At 35.8% G+C, this 17,303-nt stretch overlaps 1 protein-coding gene across 3 annotated transcripts; it reads left to right on the forward strand.

The window, feature by feature from the left end:
* Positions 1-2,936: 2,936 nt before the first annotated feature.
* On the forward strand, positions 2,937-13,573 carry LOC113239668. Of its 3 annotated transcripts, XR_003311205.1 has the most exons (6): positions 2,937-3,164; positions 7,251-7,403; positions 8,527-8,803; positions 11,576-11,748; positions 11,947-13,275; positions 13,441-13,573. XR_003311205.1 is itself a non-coding variant. In XM_026476748.1 (5 exons), exons 1-4 carry the CDS (start codon positions 3,087-3,089, stop codon positions 11,734-11,736), a joined length of 669 nt encoding a protein of 222 aa, XP_026332533.1. In that variant the 5' UTR covers positions 2,937-3,086; the 3' UTR covers positions 11,737-11,748; positions 11,947-13,382. The 3 variants fall into 3 exon arrangements, 2 of the variants coding, with proteins under 2 accessions (XP_026332533.1, XP_026332534.1); XM_026476748.1 differs by lacking the exon at positions 13,441-13,573 and having other exon boundaries at positions 11,947-13,382; XM_026476749.1 differs by lacking the exon at positions 13,441-13,573 and having other exon boundaries at positions 11,576-11,743; positions 11,942-13,382.
* The last annotated feature ends 3,730 nt before the right edge of the window (positions 13,574-17,303 follow it).

Here is a 17,303-nt window from a genome sequence, read left to right on the forward strand (position 1 = left end):
GTGCTTTTCTTGCATTTTTGCAAGACCAAGAATACCTAATTATAGCATGACTAAGATCAGGACTGACCCTGCAAGGTTCACGCAAGAATAAGACTGAGTCGGCCAGATCCACGTCTCGCAGTTACATCAAACTCAAACATGGGCGTCAAGTATTGGTGCATTAAAATTTGGTTTCAAATCAATATTGCTATTGATAGACATTCCCTAGTATCGATATCAAAATTACGGTTTCTTCTGTCAGCAAAGTTGGTTAGTTACTATTACTATAACCCAAAAAGCTATTATATCGATGGTTTTAATTGGAAGTAAGTACATAAAATAATGTGTACCTGTGATAAAAGCGTAGCAAAAAACAAAAAGCACTAGCGAAATTAGCGAATTATCAATAACGACATACATCGAAAGTTAAAAAGTAATCAATGAGCGGGCCTTGTGCCCTTAACACAGGGTAACTAGTATTATTTATTAATTAGTTTTATTGGCATAGGGTTAGCGTATATGCCTAAAATTATGACCAACCAATACGATCGTAAAAATATTGCTAATTCTTATGTCAATAAGTACTCAAAATACATCCACTTGTTTCAGAAACTGAATCAACTGATAATAGAATATGATAGTTTGATGAGTTGCAATAGGAAGACTTATGAAGACTCTTGCAGCAAGACCAAGATCAAGACTGAATGTGCAATAACAAAACCAAGACCAGGTATATTGAAGACATACCAAAACTGGGGTTGGTCTTGCATTGGGCAACACTATTCGGAATACATGCATAAAGAAATACTCATTTGATATAGCCGTTATGTAACCATCACGTAAACATAGAACACGACTTTCAAACTAAATATAAACTGGACATAACTGCGACGCTTTATAGGTATTTGAGAAATTATAAATCGGATATGCATCTCCAGACTGCTGATTGTCTTTTGTTCAGTAGCACTGGTTGATTACCCCGTTTTTTAAATTAAGTACGTATTTTTTTTACATAATTATTTAATGTGTACACACGTTATCCTGCAACGATAACAAGCTTGCGCCTATTTTATCAGCCCAATTAGAACAGTGCAATGCTGAATACAGACCAGAAAATTGTGCCGTTATCGTTACGCTCGTCAATCATCAGAATATACTCGGTTGTTTGTTGAAAACACACAGACGGATAATTTACGGGTGTAGAGCCACGCCCGTTTGTTACGCGCCTCAGGGCACGTTCCCATTATGTCGTAACATTTTCGTCATGATACGACTATCTGTCGTGACTGTGTCGTGGACGTTTATTTTATCGCTGAATGACTGTCGTGTCTAGCTGTTCCCACTAGATTGTGACGACAATTTATCAGTTAACGACAGCCGCCATGTCGTTTGCAAGACTGAATCGTTTGAAGCTGCGATTATCTGTAGTCACATTTTTATCATGACGTTTTATTTATCGTCGGACGACCGTCGTTCTAGCTCTTCCCATTGGCACGACAGTCTGTCGTCGTAACGCTAAAAAAGTCATGAACGACAGTTAATCGTGTTGTTCAATGTGTGAACGACTTCATTTAAATATATAGGCCACGACACTTTAAACTGCACGACTATCTGTCATCACGACATAATGGAAACGCGCCCTAAAATGGTGAAAAACACAGTACCTAAAGAAGTTTTTTAGTGACACTGAAAACAATTTAACTTTATACAATACTCGTAAATATCGAGTTCTTAGGTTTTCGCGATTGTTACACATGGGAAATGGAACTATTTTTCCGGATTTCGGACCTTACTTACTTACAGCCTCAACCGTGACCATGAGACCTGTAAAGGGTTCGAAACGTCGGTTTGTTTGAAAAAACAAATATACGCAATTAAAATCCGGAAAAAAAAAATTCAAATTGTGCATTCATAGACACGACGGGTTCAGTGGTACGCCCCTCTACTAGATAGACGGATGAACTGGTAAGGGTGGCGTATAACCGATGGATGCACATCGCGTAGGACCGGCTAGTCTGGCAATCTTTGAGGGAGGCCTATGTTCAGCAGTGGACATTTTACAGACTTTCTTTATGATGATGATGATGACGAAAGCACCTCCTTGCGCACGTCCTTACCACAGACGCGCACATAGCACAGACTTAAGCATTCTCGCAAGAAGTTTTCCATATGGTGTGCTCCAACTCTTAGACACAACTAAAGGCTGACTAATAACAACTTTATACTTTACTTTTCCACATATTTATAAATTTAAAAAACTAATTCATTTCTAAGTAAATCTAATTTAATTGGCAGCATAAACATTGATATTTAAACTATGAGTTAACTGTCATTGTATTTAGGATATACATTCAGCAAACAGTAGAGCGCCTTTGAAAGAGTTCGTCCAGGGAAGTACTGCCACTGTACCTATTTCTGCCGCGAAGCTGTAATGTGAGCATTACTGCGTTCCAGTTTAGAAAGGTAAGGGTGCTGGTGAAATTACAGGCACATGGGACTTGTCAACTTATGTCTCAAGTTGACGGGTGCAGTGGCAGTGCCCCTAAGATCTTTTCGATTTAAAGCTCTGAATGGCACTGCAATTGTTGTGGCTAGGCGTTTCGCTAACCACCAGGCGCACAACTTGTTCGTCCCGCCACTTAGTAACATAAATAAAATTTAAAAATGTAATGTTAACTTATCACAGTTAACATATGCACTAACAAGGAAGAGAAACGCGGATGTCTTCTACAAACATTAAGCGTCTAAACAAAACGACAACCTAGCTCCGGATAAAATTTAGTCACGTCACATGAAGTTTTCCTCAAAATGCATTCAGCTATTAAAATGATCACTTGATCAGCCACCTAATGGCGGCCAATCCAGTGCAAATGTCGTCATTTAGTCATTTTTTATCACCTTATCTGACATCGTAGACACCACTAGTATCATGTGTAACTCCAGTAAATGATAACACACTATACATTCACAGAGAACAGTCGCATATAACGTATTTTTAACATAGACGTGTTATTATTGTCGAAATATTACTTCGCAGCTCTTTTGCGAAGTGTTTTACGAAGTGATTTTTGTTTCAATTTAGTGTTGGTGACATTTTAGGTGTCAAAATGTGTTTCTCCATAACAACCTGTTGTTGTTGTATCAGTCTCGAGATTGGCGCACAAATAATCAGCATTATAAGTTTAGTAAGCATGGAATGTCATTTTAAACTTAGTTTTTCTTTTAAGCTAAGAGGAACTAATTTACGTAGTTGCAATAAAAACCCGTGTACAATAATTGTTTAATTCGAGAAGATTCACTGAATTTGTAAATGCAAATCTGTATTTGACCTACAGACGAGGTAAAACGAGTTGTATAACATCGATGTTACTATTTTTCATGGTCATTGTTTTGTGATATGTGTTATCGATATAAATGAAATGTGGAAAGGAATGATTCATGTTAGTACCTAAAGTAACAAAATAGATGGCTCTAGCAGTTTAGAGAATTCAATAAACAATTTATAAAACAAGCCTACATAATAATAATTAGTATGTATGTAGTTCCACATGTTATGTTATGAGGACCTCCGTGGTCGAGCGGCTTGCACATCGGTTTTCATGGTGTCGCCATCTCTGAGGTCCCGGGTTCAAAAACCACTCAGTGAGTGTAGAACAACCACTAGAAAAAGTAACTTTTCTATATTATCTCGGGTCTGGGCGTTTGTGTTACCGTCGTTGTTTCCGAATGCCATAACACAAGTGCTTATAGCTACTTATTTTGGGATCAAAGCAACGTATGTGATGTTGTCAAATACTTGTTATTAAAAGAATATTGAAATAAAGTCAATCAATAGCGGGACTATATTACTAGCATAAACATAACATATGCAACAACTTTTGTCCCATGACTTTTAAGAGTCTATACTACCTCAAATGGCTTTGGTCGATTCCGCACAGTGAAAGTTAATTATGAATATTATTATTAGAGTGTTCAATCAATCATTTTGGAAAAAATATATAGTAAAGTTATTACTATACGGTATGAAAACACGATTTCTAAAAATTTTCACGACAGAAAAAAAAACAAGAAAAGCGCTGTATTCAGTAGGTACTTAACATACACCAATTTTTTTTTATATCATCAGAACACGTATAGTATGCGATATGCATTTTTCAAATGGATTTAATTTCGTTTGTAAAAAAATCAAGAAATAAAGCCATGGCCGCTGCCGCTCAACCCAATCAAAATGAACCGTATTAGCACGGGAAAAAATTCAATTGGAGCTGAGGTAGTATCGACTCTTAATAAGTCACCACATTTTACTTTCATACAGAAATAAAAATATTTAAATAGATTGCTCTAAACGATGATACCTATCTATGTGCAAAACGCAGTAGCGCGGGCGGGGCTCGTCGGGGAGGATGCTTGCACGTTTTAACTTACTACCAATCTAAAGTGCCTGATACTTGTAGGCACAGCAAGTGAAAGTTTAGCAAACATAAAAGTTCATTTTTGATCGTTATTATACCTGTTTCGTACAAAGTCATGGAACACAAGTGATTGTTTATGATGGTTAATATAGTTTTGTGAGCTTGTTAGTATTTTACAAATAACCCTGTATATATGGATAAAACATATTTATATGCTGTTCTTCATAAAACCGTGGTAGCCTATTGGTTTCACCTACCGCCTCATGCAGAGGGTCGTGGGTCCGATCTGAATCAGGGTTAGCACTCTTGAGTTTTTCGGTATTTATTTGCAAAATTTAATTTGAAATTTACCATGAGCTTTCCGGTGAATGAAAACATCGTAAGGAAACGTGCACACGACTGTAAAGCAATTTCTGGCCCGTGTGGGAACTATTATTTTTTATCTAAACACATATCATAAACTCTCTTGTGTTCAAAAACCATAAATTACGACCAGCATAGAGGTAAACTGTTTTATTAGAACAAATTTCTTATCTGTGAAAATGTTATTATTGCTTCGTAAGAACATCGAATTCGATGTTATTATTACATTCAAATTTCGAACATCTCTGAAAAACAAAACAATTTGATTAGACCTCAATTCTAATATCAGTCAAGATGAAGTTTTATTCGAAATGAAATGTCAATAGCAAACAATTTTCACAATTACACACATTGACTTACAAATTACACACGTTAATAATTGAACGTTAGGATCATTGGAGCAGATTCTAGTTTGTCTATGAATTAAAAATAAAAACTACGGTTGTGTGACATGCGCGAGAAAAGTTTTTATTTGCGCCATTTCGCCGTAACATGCGGTTCCTGAACACATCACAGAGAGCTTAAAATATATGTGTATAGATAAAGCAGTGTATGTAACTAACTGTACATAATTAGGCATTAAAACACTCGTGAGATGTATGATAAATAAATCCTCACACTTATTTAAATGCCTTTCATTATGTAACAGTCACATAAACTACCATTATGTTATTGTTACTATTACATTTCCTTTAACTGTTACTCATACAACTAAATTGGTAGTTGCACTTAATCTAATTAGTCATTCTTTGATAGTTCACTGTTGTCATGGTCGTATTCGTACAATGTATGTACCTAAAATTTATCGTAATGCTTCTTATTCGCGTTCATTAGATACCAAACGGAACAAATATGGAATCACTTGTTACAGCTGATTTTCCCGATAAACACTAAATGGAAATTTGTCAAAAATTCCTTTACTAAACGTTATTTATTAAAGACGTGTTTAGCAATCAAATTTGTTGAAATAAGAAGTGATTTCTTTCCAATGTCACTAAGTTAATACTAGTATCATATTATATAAAGTATTATACATACTGACCCTACGTAGGGGGCTAAAACATAACTCAAAAAATCCCGATAATTAGATTGAATGACAAAATCGAACTTAAAATGTTTATTACGAGAGCAAATAACAATATTAACAGTACTACGAGTAAATTGCTCCAGACAGATTTCCTCATGTATTCAGAAAAAACTGTATAAGACTAAAGTAAAACCTCAATAACGCCAAATCTGCAAAATGACAGCTTTTCAGGAGGGAGATTTCAAGATTCTGTGAACGAAATTAGTGGAAAACTTTTTAATGATAAAAATAAGGATAGTAAAATAAGGAGATAACTCTTTTCATATACGATGCATAGGGCTTATAGGGCGCACCCTATAAGTTTCCGGAACTGGCCACTTACATACACAATATTTAAAAAGTCATTACAACATTTGAAAATGGAGTCTTTGGCTGTATAATACAGTTTGTTTCATCTGACTGTCACTTGATTTTATATTGTGGCGTCATTTTAGAAATTGATTGTCTACATCACCGTGGATTTAACTCGTGAAAATTTTCGTAGTATAATTTTCTACGACTTTAAGTGTAATTTAACAGCTCAGCGGAGCTTTGCTCGGCTTCAAACTTCTTTTGGCGATAAAGCACCATGCAAGACGACGATTCTTCAAACGCCGTCTTGTGAATCTCAGTGACGAAAATCGTGATGATCGCCCGTCCACTGCGGTGAACAACAAAAACATCTATGCTTACATACATACCGTATAACATACATAATAATACAATAAAAACACTACTGACTAATTATTATTTACACGTATTGTCTGCGACGTGTGACGCAACGTGGGTGTCCGATAGCCGGCCTCGGAAACGTCGTTACATGACCCCCTTCGGCCTTATGAGCCATTCCGCGTACAGTCCCGACCTGGCGCCTTGTGACTTTCATTTATTTCCAAAAATTAAGAACCAGTTACGCGGTCAACGATTTTTATCATCTGAAGAGGCTGTCGAAGAGTATGAAATATATGTTTCAGAGATTGTCACGGAGGAGTGGCATAAATGTTTTCAAAATTGGTTCATTCATATGAAAAAGTGCATTAAAGCTAACGGAGAATACATTGAGAAACAATAAATTCATTTCCGACCATTTATAGTATCTTTTTCTTATTAATTCCGAAAACTTATAGTCCGCCACACGTAGTATACTCGTATAGATAATTTGTTTTATGAAACTCGTATACTGTTTTTATGACTTTCGTATTATGATAAAAGCAATTTTGACGTATGTATACTTATGACTTTATTATACCAAGGTATTATTCAACGCAAAATAGGTAAAAATATGTTACGGTAGAATACCGTCGAGCATATATTGTAGTCATTTGTAGTAATTAAGCGTAAAACGAATTCAGACAAATGTTTTACTTTATTGTACGAAACGACAGTAGGTGAATTCTATAAAACTTCTTAAGAAAATTCTTCAATTACAGATAGTTGCTCTAGCAGACACTGCGTACTGCGTATGGTCGGCCATCATGTTGCCCCTGGTGCAGATCAAAATAATCACCGCATTTATCATCGTGGCCATCATGGCGCTGTTCGAGACGTTTTGCGCTTGCTTGCTTATTTGCGGAGTTTTTATGGTGAGCCCATACCTTCTACATTTATGCATGTTCGTGATTATCTTCAGCAGGATTCCTCCACAAAATGTAGAAAACCATAATGTATGGTCTTGGGCCGCCTGCCCAACCTGAGTCTTCTCCCGTCCTTCTACAGGTCGTCAGTCCTTATAAGAGGAACATATTATAAGCTGGAAAAGCAGAAGCCACAGAACTTAATTGAACTGCAGCAATTATCACGACAACCTTCTTTTGAAATGAAACTATTTTTCGGATCTAAACCACGTATATTTCTTTTCTTTTTCAAACAAGCTACAGATTCGGGCCCTTTACAGGTCCCATGGTCACAACTGACAAAACGCCGGATTTTATTCGCAACATCTAGTCCGTAATGCCATAGGTTTGTTAAAAAAACAAACATACGCGATTTATATTCGAAAAATAATTTAATTTCCTATGTAGGACAATCGCGAAAACAGAACTGGATTCTTATTTTAGTTTTCTACTTGCATCATTCTTTTTGCGGACGTTCATAGAGAACTAAACGATTACTCTAAAGAATGCAGACAAAGTTTATTCTGAAACCCAATTACGACGAGGCGGTTGTGATAATAAAATACCATCATTATTTATGTAGTATTGAAAATATTGTTAATATAGGTAATTTTATGGTTCTAGTTCTACGCATAAGTCGCGTAAAAAAATCAAGTTCATTATAAATAATAAAATGAACATTAAATAGGAGTTCTTAAAGCATTGTAGTTGAACTCTCTTGAACCGACTTCAAAAAAGGAGGCTCTCAATTCGCTGTATGTTTCTTTTTTTATATGTATGTTACTCGATAACCGGCTTGGGAACTGATTTTGATGATTCTTTTTTTTAAATGTTTTATGGAATGTCAGGATGTTTCACCACCATGATGTTCAATTATGTTTTGTAAAATTACTCCACTTATTTGTTATAATTATTAATTAAATTGCCGAACACTTAGGTATTCTTTTTTCTTTTTTATCTTTTCTTCTTCACTTTTTGATTCTTTTTGTGTTGGAAAGAGGGTAATTTCACGCACTTTTGAGGTCGGTTTTTTAGTAGTCCTTACTGAGATTATAGTATGCCCTGTTTGATTTATCGTATATTTACTTTTCAGAAAAAGGCGAACTTCACAGTCCCCTGGCTTGTTCTAGCATGGGTGAAAAGTATCGCCTGTCTAGTCGTGGCGGCTTTCGGCATCGCCGTCCTTGTGCTGAAGCCCGATACTCTCCATAAATCCGAGGGTCCCGCTCCAACTCCTAGTAATTCTACCGTTGATTTACCGACAAATGTGACAGAGTCAGTCGATACTTCAGCACCGGACGTGCCAGCTAACACTATCGACAAGACCACAATTTTTATTGTAATTGTCGCTGCATGCATCTTGCAAGCTTGTGAGTTTTACATTATTCAGTCATACTTTTTATTGCATTATGTGGTACAGAAAGGTCGTGTCAACTTTTGTTTCAGGGTGACGGGTCCAGTGGCAGTGTCACTCAGATCTTTGCGATTTAAAGCTCTGAATGGCACTGCAACTGTTATGGGCAGACGTGTCTCTTATCATCAGGCGCACGATTTGATCGTCCTGTCACTTGGTATCGTAAAAAATAATCCTGTAAGGGAAATGCAATTTAACTTACTTCACTCAATACATCACATATATTTTCATAATCGAAAGTAAAGTCCTGCAAATAATTAGAACAATTAATACAATGTGCGGTGATATCACAGAGTAAAGAATACTGTGATCTGGGAACGATGTGGTTTGTAATAAGCAGAGACAAAAACAGAGAAACGCCTAAATTAAGTATTATAATATAATATAAGTAAAGAAATGCCATAGTTAAAATTACGCATATAGAGCACATGAACTTTTTCAGTTCATCTGAAAATGATCGTCCTCTTCCAATATAAATGGTGCTGTTCTCAAACAATGTGAGGAAATAAAGAAGAATGGAAGAGAATGTATACAAATAGTAGAAATTTTGCTTCTTGTTATAAATGAGGCGGAGTACTCATTTTCGTGAAAAAAATATAAACAATACAAAAAATAGAAATAACAAAAAAGAACTTCAAAGTACTTTCGTTTATTTTACCGCCAATTTTAAATTATATCGAGCAGGCACAGAAATCTAAATAAATGTAATTTCTGTGAAAGGTGGTGCAGATATTAACATTAATATTCGTGCACCATATTTCTTTTAATAAGTTTGCACCCATTTATTTGGGAAGGCAAGGGTTCTACTATACAGCCTCTTCATATATTATTGTGCACCATAATTAAACGCAAAATACCTTACACGTTAACCTATATGTATACAATATTTTTTGATTCTCGCAATTACGGGCACTAATGCTAATGAGCAGTTGGCTGTATGACACTTTTTTGTTTTACGAAAAGTTTGAGAAAAAAATTCTTACAAAAATCATAACGTCCAATATCTACGACCTGTACCTACCACTGATGTACAATCAATTTGTGACTATTTGTGAGCTATTTGTTCGTCGTGCACCTATTCCATGCAACTTTCCTAGAAGAATTGCATAAGTTTCTCTGTCACAAATACAATAACAATGCAACAGCGTACTTCCGGTTATTAATTACATTTAGAATTTCATTATTATTGTCAGGCATAGAGAAAGTATAGTTGATCTTTTTTACGAAAACCATTGTGACGGTCCCCGTGTACATTATTGTTTTCGCAAAATGAATTAAAACGCTTTGCCATTGCAGTTTAATAATTGTTCAACAATGTAGATAAAAGAGCTGCTAGGTGAAAATTTTCATAGGGAGGCCGATGTCATAGTTTATCATCGTGATGTTATTGTTCAAATACAAATATTTTTGTTATAATATTAAGTGACGGGACGAACAAGTCATGCGACTGATGGCAAGCTACACGCCTGTCCGTAACAGTTGCAGTGCCACTCAGAGCTTCATCGTAACGATCGAGGCACTGCCACTGCGCCCGTCACCCCGAGATATAAATTGACAAATCCCATGTACCGGTAATTTCACCAGCACTCTTACCCTTCAAAACCGGAACACAATAATTCTGACATTACTGTTTGGCGGCTGAAATAGGCAAGTAAGTTAAGTAAGTAAGGTAAGTACTTCCCTGGACGAACTCTTTCACAAGGAGCTCTACTGCTACAAAACCATCAAACCTATACTAAACACGTGTAACCCGTGAAATTTAGTACCTATACAAATTATGCATTGGTGTACGTACTATGTTTAGTGAAATTTACTTTTTGAAGTGGCTTCACTTCAAAAAGTTTCATTATTACATGGATATCCACATTCCTATGGACCTACCATATAAAATATATCGCACCTTTAGAATGTAAGTGACCTAATTCAAAAAATGAAGAAAATGAGTATACTGTAAAACGAATTGGAAAATCATTGCGCATAATGTTAAATTGGAACCGGCGAGTTTTAAATTATAGACAGTCTGTGCCAAGGTTCGAATGGCATAGACTCTCTATATCGGTCTCTATATCAGTAATATGTTTGAAATTACACTTCCGCGTCGATATATAAATGCCATATTTAGTGTTCAATATGTATTTACAAAAACAAACCGCCACCACCGTTGGAGAAAAGGTGACGGATTAGCAATTGAGCTGTTTTCGTTCCGGAAATAATCATTATTTTTTTTACAAACGCGACTTACTTTATTACTTGGTGGACTTCTTTCACAAGTTAAACGATTTACTCTTGATAAGGTCATATCTTACTTAGCTGGTGAAAATGAAAGAGACAATTATTTAAAGTTCTGCTAAACGACAACAAAAAAGTTCAGTAAAAAGAGTCCTTACAGTTTTTGTAAATTATATTTCTAAATTGTTAAACATTAAAATAAACGTAAATACTTTCGGGATATAAAGCTGAAGCCCGAAGCTCGAAGCCCTTTTAGTACTTCAAGAGTAAAAATGTCACAACTTCAAAACTTATTTTGCGTATTCCCAAAAAGTTGGTATTGGGTCACTTTCATTCTAAATGTGCGTATGTATAGGTAATCAAGCCAAATTAAGAGCGATGCACGCCTTGGGTAGTTGCACGCGGTTCTTTCCAGTTCCTACTTTTTTACCTCCTACGAGCAGTCTTCTAGAAGTTACAATACAATCCATTAAATGTTAATATCTAATGTCAATTCCAGTTCTACTGATGTACTTCGCCTGCGTGGTGAACAGTCGTCGGAAGAAGATCAGAGACGACGACTACTCACAGTACATGCCCGTCCGTACAGATTCCATTAGAAACGTCTATGTCCCCATCACTCAACAGATGCAGGCCCGACGCTATGGTCACACTTCGTAAATATTATTAAAAATAAGTTATGAAACTATTTTTCCGGATTTAAATCGCGTATATTTGTTTTTTCAAACAAACCGACGTTTCGGACCCTTTATAGGTCCCATGGTCACGGTTGACTGTGTCACAGTCAAAAAGAAAACAGTCAAAAGTCAAAAGAAAAATAGTTTCATTTCCTATGTGTAACAATCGCGAAAACCTAAGAACTCGATAAAAATAAGTTATAAGAAACCTCTATAAAAACCTATTAGAAGGAATAAAAGAAAAGAAAATCCAAGCATAGTTTTTTCTACTACGTAAGTACTTTTGGAACAAATCAAAGGAAAACTGAATGCTTCGAATAGGTAAAGAGGTTAAAGACTGAACTTCGTTCACTTCACACATGAGCTCATACAAACGAAGAAATTATTATATTTACCATAAAAATCATGATATAGTTATAGTACGAAATAATATTTGCATCGATTCGTCTTATCGCTTTATCTTTCGCGTACAGTAGGACAAAAGGGTGAACCGTAACGGACGTGCCATCTGTATAGTGCAAACAATGCTGAATCAGTAAAAAAGCGTCGATAGTCAATATTTTAAGAAGTACCTACGCACAGTTTACAAAAACGACCTATGTGTAAAGAAATAGTTCAAAGCTAGAATTAACTAGAAAGAGTATTAACTATTTAACTATTACCCTCGGACCAAGATCATTAATTCCATGTACGCTCAAATCAAAAGAAGTGTGGTTTTGTTACCCTATTGTAATATAATACAAATGATAAACCGTTCAAAATATAACATTCATCGGTGCAAATAATATTCTTCAACTATAACATCGAAATTCAGCCAGAAGTTCAACATGTAAAAAAAAGAAAAATGTTTGACATTTTTTGTACGATCTCTCTCTCCTTCTCTATTTTCAGTTAATATTCATGTAAAATTAGTCAATTATAATTTATGCTTTATCTGTATAAAAAATGAACAAATAAATAAGTGCAATGATGTAAAATTAGTGCAATATAATAAATACCAAAATTAGTAATATAAGTACCTATTGTAGTTTTATGTTGACTGGTTTTTAAGTCCTTTCAAAGCCCTTTGTAAAGCGCAGGTCATACATATCTCGACCGAAGCTAAATTAATCTATTGCGTATTTATTTAAATTTCTGTGTTAGCTCACGTAGCTGTATGCATAGCTAAGCTAAAAAAAATACGGAGCCGTAGTCACATGCTGCCACTCGACGCTAGTTTTTCGTTCAAAGCAGTAGCCGTACTGATTCATTTCCACAAATGTATATTATAATCGTATGGTTTACAAATAGTAAAATCGTCAAATCATTTCAGTAGCGCCATTTCTTTCTCAGAGCCATTGGTATTGTGTACTTGCGTTCGCACGATGCTACAGTGGTTGGGTAGTTAGCCCGCATAGTTCATTTAGCTGGTTGTGAATATATTTATGAAAAATGCCGCGACTACGTAAGTTCAGCTAACTTAGCTGCTTAGCGCTTAAGGAGAATATTTTTTACTCAGTGAGTTGAAGATTAATTTTTATAAGTCTTAGGATCGTATTCTAGAACTCTACTCAATGCTCAAGTCAGGATTTCAGCAGACTTGAGTATGATTTCAAGCACTGGAAATACGACCCTAATGTCAAGGACTTGAGTATGGTTTTCAGAGCTCACTGCAATACTCAAGTCCTGACTTGAGTATCGAGTAGAGTTCTGGAATACGACCCTTAGAAGCGCAAGGGCGCGACCGTTTCATGCCGTAATAGTAAAAGCATTGTCCTAAAATACAATTCCATACGTTTTATTTACCTCTTAAATCGTAACGGCCAAGCGTATCGTACTGTTTATTATTAAAGAATTATTTTAACATTTGTTATTTCTTTACGTTTTATTTCCTACTTCCAGAATTTACAGGCAACGGTAGGTACTAAGTACCTACTATATACCTTTACTTACATAATCGCCTCGAGGATAATGTGATAGATGTTAACCATTTAAAAAAATGTCTTTGTTATTATAAAACTTACACTTAGAACATTTTTATACAAAATTATATACAACAAAAAGCCATACATGAAGAAAGTGTCATAAATCTGTGTACCGATTCTTTTCTACGGAGAAAATCGCACCTTTAGTATATAAGGCCACATTTTCAAAATGAAAACTTTCCGGGAAAGAGATTTAGAGATGCTATGAACGAAATTAGTCACCGACTTTTATACTTTTCTTACTATTGAGGATACTTATTGACCGATTTCAAAAAAGGAGGAGGTTCTCAATTCGAGTGTATGTCTTTTTTTCTTCTTCTTTGTATGTATGTTACGCGATAACTCTGGTATTTGTGAACCGATTTTCATGATTCTTTTTTTGTTGGAAAGGGGGTACTTCCTTAGTGGTCCCATTTTATTTTGAAGAAAATCATCCACCTCTAAGGGTGGCTGTTCACGCAAGAAAATTCATTTTTATAAATAGTGCCTAACTTTAATTTAGGAGCAATTATTTTAATGGTTGATTTTGCTATTTCTCCAATTCAAGGTGTTTTTCTCTCAATATACTTTGAGTAGTGAGAACCGGTTTTTATTATCTCCAGTGTCAAGTCCTGTATAGTGGCGAACTAGGGGATATTTCAACAAAACTTGACAAATAGACGTAATTCCACGTACTTTTGAGGTCGGTTTTTTAGCACTCTGTACTGAGATTATTTTATAAATATATAATTTGTTTCATGTAGTTCGTATTAATTTCATGTGATAAAATACTTTTGACGTATGATTACATTATATTATTGGAGCGGCTGGGAGGTTTTGCAACCTATTACTCCTCGTTAGGGCCGTGTACGCTGGAGGTGTACGTCGCCAGGGGAATATTCACACGCAACCAAATCACTTAAAATAATGCGGTTTTTAAATGAAAAAATGTCCGTCACCGTAAGAACAGCGTAGCATCTCGATCTTGTTTTATTTCTTTTTTTCTTTTTCTCGAAGTGGTCGCGGCGAGGTGACCCAGCAAATACGAAGCCAGCGCACTCTAGTGGCGACTTCTTATCTTCTATTCCCTTTACTCAAAGGCATTTTGACGCAGTGAAAAAAGGGAGAGAGAAATATTCGATGCTATGCATTACTAATGAAATTAAAGTATCACCAAAGAAGCGGGTATTGGTTTGAATGCGAAAGTAAAACATAGCCAATAGAAATTATATGGGAATTCATGTATGGCGTTACCAATTATTATACCGGCGGCATTATCCCAAAGCAAAACGCCGTATGTTATTACATGAAACTGTGATAATAGCTGAAGTAAACCAGTCCAGCGGCTTCGACCCCTGAAAGTTTTCATGTTTTTTTTAAATCGTGTACACTTATACTACTACTCACACAATGGCTTACTTAACACAGATTTAAAATCCACTCTACTCGCACTAGGGAAACCCTGTGTCGCGCCATGTACACACACATAGACAACCACAAATTGCACCCGAACTAACGAGAGAAATAAATGTAGGCCATACAAATATTTCTCTCTAGGACCTCTGCGTGGCTATCCAGCATGGTAATCGTTCGGCCATGGAGGCAGTTATTATATAGGCAATTATTATTGGTAGAACTGATTTAAAATCCTTTCATTGTAGGAGGCCACAGAACAATAAAAGAGCTCGTATCCGACAGGAGGATGTTGGAACATTGATTTGGCGCTCGCTAGTAACATGTTATCGTGAATAACTTGAAACCATTATAATCACCGATATCGGCGCCCGCGCGCCGGCAAGAGCAAACAATCCGATACGATACCAACGATAAAATTTTACCACTACAATGGTATAATGAATTACTTGCGACGCACTCTTTCAACGTGGTAAATGTCTCACTAATTGCTTTGTTATTGAAGGAATGTGAATGTTAAGTGATGTGAAGTGACAAGTTTTGTTTCAGTGAAGCCATTGATGAGTCAGAGTAATTGGAGCTGTATATATGTATACAGAGCCATTTAGAAAATTCTAACAACCAGGACTATATTACTAACAACATTTTTTGATCAATGACTTAATAATTCATCAGATTTTAATTTCATACAAAAATCAGAATAAATAAATAGATGGCTTAAAACAGTGATAACTCTGTGCTGTAACAAAATCAACGGGGGTGCGGTTCGTCGAGGAGGACGCTTTGCACGATAGAACTTCCAACCTTACTACCAAATACAGATCTAATCATTATGAGTTTTGAGCAAAAATTCGTGGAATTTTATTTACTTATTTGCCAAGTTTTTTTGAAATCGGTTACCGGAAATTGTGCTGGATTAATCCCCTTAGAGGCGGAATATTTTCTTCAATTTTAAATGGGACCAATACTGAAGTACCCTTTTTCCAACAGAAAAAGAATCATCTAAAAGAGGGCATTCATTATCCCGCAATGCAGGTTTAGAATGTAGTCGCAGCGTACAGCTACCCTACAATCCTGTAAATTCTGCAATGCGTCCTGCGAAGCGAAACTTCATACGTGGGCCATGCGCAGGATTGTGTGAGTAGTCTCCTGCCTGGGAGGCGGCTTAATCGGTTCACAAATGCCCGAGTAATCACGTAACATACATACAAAAAAAAACAGTCTAATTGTAGTGTGTAGTGTAGTGGACCCTAATACCCACTCAGTTTTAGGGTCCACTGAAAATCAGCGTCACAGCCGTTTCTCGGTGGTGACATTAGTTGAGCGGATCCTTTTACATACGCCACAGCCGCACACATGACATCTACTTAGTACACAATAGTGTTGACTATCTTTGTGGTCATTTCATTACCTATTACTAAGATTTTATTTTTAATTAAATTTATTTCGTTTTTTTTTGTTTTGTTATTCTATTTTATTTAAGTTTTAATTAACCGTATCTTTTTTAAATTTTTTACTGTGTATTATTGTGTGGTGGCGTTATGTAATAAATGGTTTCTATTCTATTATATTAATTAAGAACCGCCTCCTTTTTTGAAGTCTGCTAAAAAGTGTCAGATAGTGTAACAAAAACTTAAAAGTCTATTTTGGTAAATTAATTACGTTTTGTGTAAAAATTATGGAACGAAAGTTGTTGTTTATGATGTTACTTTTGTTTTATAATACCAAATGACGAGACGAACAAGACGTGCGCCTGGTTATAAGCGACACGCGTAGCGTAGTACTTGCAGTGTCGCTCAGAGTTTTAAATCGCTAAGATCACTGCCAATACCCCGTCATTCTGAGACATAAGGTGACCAGTCCATGTGCCTGTAATTTCACTAGCACTCTTCAAAACTGGAACGTAATAATGTACATATTACTGCTTGGTGGCAGAAATAGGTAAGGCAGCAGTAGGTTCTTGTCCGGACGAACTCTATCACAAGCAGCTCTTCTGCTATATTAGTAATACATATAGTCCTGGTTGTTAGCATTTTACGAATAATCCTGTATAATTATTATGCATTTTTAAAATATGATTTTTAATTTAATTGTATAAGTCAGGAACATATTTACAATGTTGGTTGACAAAACTATGAGAAACCAACATATTGTTGAGAAAACGAGTTTATTAGCAACGGTCAGTGACTTAAAG

This window comes from Hyposmocoma kahamanoa, unplaced genomic scaffold, assembly GCF_003589595.1.
Source record: "Hyposmocoma kahamanoa isolate Upper Pololo Valley unplaced genomic scaffold, ASM358959v1 114, whole genome shotgun sequence".
Classification (NCBI taxonomy): Eukaryota; Metazoa; Arthropoda; class Insecta; order Lepidoptera; family Cosmopterigidae; genus Hyposmocoma; species Hyposmocoma kahamanoa.

Bases quoted from the DNA above. Each gene is read 5' to 3' on its own strand.
- LOC113239668 (XM_026476748.1), top strand. From the start codon at position 3,087: ATGTGTTTCTCCATAACAACCTGTTGTTGTTGTATCAGTCTCGAGATT. The intron at 3,165-7,250 runs GTAAGCATGGAA...CTTCAATTACAG, and splicing joins TAATCAGCATTATAAGTTTA to ATAGTTGCTCTAGCAGACAC. The intron at 8,804-11,575 runs GTGAGTTTTACA...TGTCAATTCCAG, and splicing joins TGCATGCATCTTGCAAGCTT to TTCTACTGATGTACTTCGCC.